Source organism: Camelus bactrianus, chromosome 5 (genome assembly GCF_048773025.1).
Source record: "Camelus bactrianus isolate YW-2024 breed Bactrian camel chromosome 5, ASM4877302v1, whole genome shotgun sequence".
In the NCBI taxonomy this organism is placed as follows: Eukaryota; Metazoa; Chordata; class Mammalia; order Artiodactyla; family Camelidae; genus Camelus; species Camelus bactrianus.
In genome coordinates this window covers 31,590,104-31,596,103 of record NC_133543.1, presented here as the reverse complement: position 1 = coordinate 31,596,103, position 6,000 = coordinate 31,590,104, and the positions used below count along the sequence as shown (strand labels likewise).

General features: G+C 32.6%; 1 protein-coding gene across 11 annotated transcripts in view; it reads left to right on the top strand.

Annotated features, from left to right (window-relative positions):
* The window catches only part of GTDC1 (glycosyltransferase like domain containing 1), a 348,183-nt gene that overhangs the window by 338,292 nt on the left and 3,891 nt on the right, over positions 1-6,000 (top strand). For all 11 annotated transcript variants that reach the window (XM_074363601.1, XM_074363598.1, XM_074363595.1 and 8 more), the window contains 2 exons: positions 2,849-2,919; positions 3,624-3,715. In XM_074363601.1, coding sequence (XP_074219702.1) covers positions 2,849-2,919; positions 3,624-3,715 — 163 coding nt within the window. The remainder of the gene's footprint in view (positions 1-2,848; positions 2,920-3,623; positions 3,716-6,000) is intronic.

Genomic DNA, 6,000 nt, shown 5'->3' with positions numbered 1-6,000 from the left:
GGAATTCAACAATCAGCAAAGCAAAAGGCATACCATCAGTGAGACTGTAGCAGTCCGGTACATTATGGCTACATTCCTTGCTAGTTAAGTCACTATGGTAAAATCCTTGGCAGGATTTTTTTCAATAGTTTATTCATGATGTTCATTATTATGAGTTGTAAAGAGTATGAGAATTTCATTTTTAAAATGTCTTATGGAATGTATCACTTTCTTAGATCTTGTAGACATGCTGTGGAAACCATAACATAAAATATGAGTTACTTACAATAACTAATTTTAATCCCATCTGCTAAGTATGACAACATTAGCATTTCCACTTAATTAAAAACACCCTTAAAGCAGCAATGTTTTAATCACTCCATTTTATTTACTCTCCTCTGGTGTCACTTATAATTGTAACTTTTTATTTTTTAATAATGAGGGATTTTTTTTTCTCCTTGCATCACACAAAAAAGTGCTGTCGATAATTAGCAGTCTTCTGTTATTAGTAGACTCAGGTGTCACAACTGTGTCTCATCCTCATTACAGTAAAAAATTTCACCTATCAGATTCATTATTGCTAGATAATGCAACTGAGAGCCTTTGCAGGCCCTCCAGAAAAGTAATTCAGCCAAGCAAAATTATCAGCTAATTATATTTAGAATCAAAAGCCCAACAACTATTTGCAGATAAATTGTATGAATTGAAGTGAATAGATCTGAATATTAAGATTCATAGATTTAGCAGATGATTTGTTAATTGGAATAAAAAGGTCATTTGCTAGTCATTTTAACAATAGATCAATTGGAACCCTATTTATTATTTAACTGGTAGTGCATAAGAATTGAAACGATGAATAATTGTATTATTGTCATGAGATGATCATTTTCTTCAAAATAGCAAAATATGAGAGAGTTATGAGAAGGAATTTTATAAATTTCTTTTTAAATATTGTGGCAAACTTAACATAGTTTAAAACATGGTGCTGATAAAAATATCAGGTGTATAAAAAGGTCTAGTATTTTAGAAGTCAAAATTACAACCAAAAGTGGTGGTGGTGTTTTTTGTTTTTTTTCTTGATGAATTAGAAATATAACCACGAATAAGATAATTTACAAATAAAAGGTGGAATCCAAATTTGTACATTTTTTTCTCTTCCTAAATCAAATAATGCCATTCCCCTCTCACTGGATTTTAATTAGCAGAGGTTTTTTTTGGAAATGGCATAGTACATGCTCATATGATGACTCAAAATGTAACTTGGCCTGCAGTTTTCTTTCGGGGAACAGAACACTCTAATTCAAATCCATTATTAAAAAGCAGATAACATGTGCACTTTCTGAAATGCCTGTGACTTCACTCTTTTGATTTTGTGTAATTATAAGAGAATGTTCATATGTATTTGCTTTTCGATTGGCACAGCATTTTAAAACTGAGTGTCTTCAGATAAAGTGCATATTTTCTTCTGGTTCATAAAGAAATATCCCTGGTTTATGTGCTCAAAACTTTTGTAAATGTTTTATAATGCAGTCACAGTGCAGTTTATAGCTGTGCTTACAGTAAGAATTTCTGTGTGTACCCTTGGTATGTAAAGAAAAAAAAAATATTCGCTATTAGTTTGGATTTTGAAATTAATCATTGGTAGTTGGATCCTGTGCCTTCCCACTGTGTTATCCTGCAACTGCTCGCAGTTCTCAAGCAAAACTTTGAACTCAGTATTTTTCCAAACTTTGCAGCTCAAAGTAAATACTTTTCATCTAAACTAATTTCAGTTATAAAATAGGGAAAACATCACCCACTTAAAAACAGCTTAAATTGCATGTACTTTGTCACTGTAAATAAACAAGGTAAACATTGACATAACTTCAAACTATTCTTGGGTTGAAAAAAATCTGCAGTTCAAAATAAAATTCCGCCTTTGGTCAACATTTTGGATGCAATTCAAAGTTTCTCATAAAATAAACATATTTTAAAGAGTGTTTTGAATTTCACTGCATAATTCCTAGCCAACAGAAATTACAGTGGTATCTTTAAGGTTTATTATATGTCAGATCAATAGCCATTATGCAAGGCTAACACAGCCATCAAGATGCAATACCTTTCTCCCGCTTAACCCTTACCTCCATGACATTGAAGGAAAACTTCCTATGGGTGGTCCTTGGGGAAATCCTCTCACAAAGTGAAACTTTCTTGTTTCTTTGTTTAATAATAAAAGTATTCCTTTTTGGATAAAATGGAAAGTGAACTGAATTTGGGGTCAAGAAAGCAACGTATTCATTAAGGTACTCTTCACGACAGTTTTTCAGTAAAAGGGGGGAATGATTTTGCATCCTGCCTAATAACAAATTGTTTTGAAGCTTTAGCTTAAAATGAAAATGCCCCATCACAACAGATTGTAAATTTTTTTTCTGATGCTTTTAAAAGTGCCTCGATGATTTCTACGGCTACAGTGTTAAAGTTAAGTATTTGCTATTTTATTTAAACATTTTGAAAAATGAACATTCTGGGGCTTTGCAGCATTATTAAGAAAAGCTGTCCATACTTTACCATGTTGTTACGTGTGTTTATCTGCTGATTATAAAATGTGTTAAACAGTATTTTAAAAACAACAAAAAAAATGCAGAGCTGCGCTTTGATTAATTCAGTGAACAAAACATATGCTGTTGGTTCTGTTCTCTGAAATTCATATATGATCAATAAAATCTTTTAAAAGAGCAACTTTGGCTTTTAGGATCGTACTGCCGACCATGTTTTTCATCCCAGTTAACTCTGGGCTCATACTGTTAACTTAGGCAAATAAAACCACTTTCTAGCTATGATGGTAATGTCTTTTTAATGGATTCTTGTCCTCTTTCTAAAATTTCTTTAGGTTGGAAGCTGTGTATTGTGGCTGTTACCCACTTTGTCCCAAAGATTTGGTTTATCCTGAAATATTTCCAGGTAGCTGCTTTAATGTGCTTTCGTCTTTGTTGAGATTTAGTCCATGATTCATGCTAAATTAGAAAGTTTGAAAATAAACTTAGGCAGGAGCAATTGTTTATTTGGCAAGTCAACATGTTAGTGTTAAGGAAAATTTTATGTGTTTTAATACATTAGAGTAAGCTTATATTTACCATCTGTTCTTTTAAGATAACAAAAAAGCAAGTTTTCAAATAGCATTCTTCATTGTTAGCATACACATCCCATAATGATGGATTTTTATAAGCAGGTCAGTGTTACTGCAATTGCTTACAGATTTTTTTTTTAATGATATACACAGAGAAAAATCGAGGACTGAAAGTCACACCAAATTATTTAAACAATTGACTAGTTAATAATATGCAACTGTTGTACAGAGTACATACGGCTGCAGTACTGGTTCTTTGAAAAAATTCTCATCACTAAATATATCACATATGCATTGTGTTACATTAGAATAATGTATTTTAATCACCCAAAGGAGATGTCTAAACAGCACAACTACACAGTCTTATTTAGCATTAAACATCCTTGTGAGCTGAGGTAACCTTATAAAATCATGCTTAAATAATGTAAAACACGAGGCGGCACAGAGCAATATGCATTTTTAATTAGTAAAGTGACTAATATCGAGTGTGTGCTTTGAGGTTTTTGTTTCATTAAAAATGTATCTGTTTTTCCTGCAGCTGAATATCTGTATTCTACACCTGAACAGCTTTCAAAAAGGCTCCAGAATTTCTGCAAGAGACCAGATATTATAAGAAAACATCTCTATAAGGTAGTTATTGAGACGAGATTTACGTGGTCTAAATGCCATACTGAAGTACAAAGAAAAATCTTGGAAAAAAAACATTTAATTAACATACTAATGTTTAAAGGAAACATGCTAGGGAGGGATATTAGTTGTTACACTAACAAGGATTAATTAAACTGGATGCCAGTTGTATTAACCTAGGTCTTATGAAATACGTGCACTTAATGCACGGTACATGCTTTTTTTTAATTTATTGTTTTCTAAGATGACTGTCCTTTACGTTTAGTCCCAGGAGGCTTATAAAAATGAACCTGGATTAATGTAACTCATTAGTTTAAAAGGAAGTAAAGGAAAGATTCTACAATTATACTAATGAGGATAAGCCTTTCTTCTCATCATAATGAAATCTTCAGTCCTCAAAAATTCAGGTGAATGACATTCGTGAAGTTTGGTGTTCATTTTTTAACTACTTGAAAGATGAGTCTCAAGGATCAGATGTTTCCCTCGTCCAGTTTAATAAAATTACAGAAAAAAAAAAAACCCTCAGTTCGTTTAGAATTAGACTGTCACTCTCCTCTCTGAATGGCAAAGGCAAAAAAGAACAGAGTTTAAATAGTATCATCATTCAGTTCCCTCATTCATTATGTTTTTTCCCTTGTTTGAATCAAGATTTTTACATTGTTGAAATAACAACACAAAGAGACCCTACTAAAAGTCTAAGTAATTGAACTGGGATAAATCTGCTTTACGAGTTTTGAAGGTGGCTCTAGGCCATGAGTAATATACCTTTTTATATTCCTTGAATGTCGCATCTTCATTTTACATAAATTCAGTATAGTTTACAATCTAGCAGCTTTATAATCCAGCGTATTTTAATTTTCCTATGTTAATATATAACCTCTCACCACATGAAATACCATTCTCTGCCTTTCTTCTCTCCTTTCCCTTTTCGTGGCCTAAAATACATATTTACATAGTGATGCATCAAAACATGACTTTGTTTCTGCAGGAAACAGTTAAACTTCAGGAAAAAAGGGAGAGAACCAAAAATGCAATTTAACACCCAATTTCAAGCTCATTATCTTTCATTGTCTATTAACTTGGCAATGGTTCAGAAGGTAGCTCATAATAGTTTAAAATGCTGACTGAACAGTTCCGGGCTTTAGTATTACTCCTTCAGTCAATACGACTGTATCGTATACACGGGAAGCTTCAAAGAGCAAACAGTCTTCCAAGGTTTACGTCCAGATTTCCTACTTTTGAAAGTTCAGTCGTGGTCTGCTTTGTGTAAAACGTTAATTTAGTAGTTTTCCCACTGGACCGACTATCAAAGTGTGTAGATTATGAAATTGAAGAAATAGAATAGTACACATTAATACAAATGGATTCATTTTCCACATGTGACACAAAGCTATTTTCAATGAGTTTATCATTTAATTATTGATTTTTTTTTCCCTTCTGGTAAATTTTTGGGCAAGTATTTTTTTCAGTTTTATTGAGCTGAAATGGATGTCCAGCACGGTGTAAGTTTCAGGTGTGCAGTGTAGTGCTGGACCTACACTGTGAAGTGATCACCGCCATCAGTTTTACTGCTCTTACATCACCTCATATAGGTACTACCAAAGAGGAAAAACTGTTTTTACCTGGTGATGAGAATGGTGAAGGATTTATGACTGTGTTTCCACCATCAAAATGTATCAGTTTTTAATTTTGCTTCCAGGTAGGCCTCATTATCCCTGTTATTCCGCATCTGCAAATTTTTAACCATTTCAAATGTTCCTGCAACAGGTTGCTTTTAGTTACAATAGAAAACAGATCTCCAGTTGAAATATTTTAATTGCGGCTATTGCGATAACATAGCTATAATTATTTGACCGACAACTTTTGGAAAAACTGAAAAAGTATCAGCTTAGTGGTATGCTGTTAATATACCAAATTGTTCCTCTTACAGCTTGAAAGATAACCTATACCTTAAATGCTTTTTCATGTCACTATGTGTTACATATATTTTCAGTCTGTGCATCCTAAAATGCTCCAGCTTAAAGTTTTACAAATTAGTATTTCGTGCATAAGCAGTTATAAGAATTTATATGTATTTTTTTATTTATTTTTTACTATGGGTATTTTTCCCTTATAAATCTATTATATATTTTAGTATATGTCCTCATTCATAGACCTTGATGACATTGTACCCGCCAGTTAATCTCAAAGATTAATAAATTAATCCAAGGATTAGAAGTAATCAAAAGCTTTATGATGCAATTGTCAGGAGAAACTGGTAAGAATCACTGGAAGGACCACAGATTTAG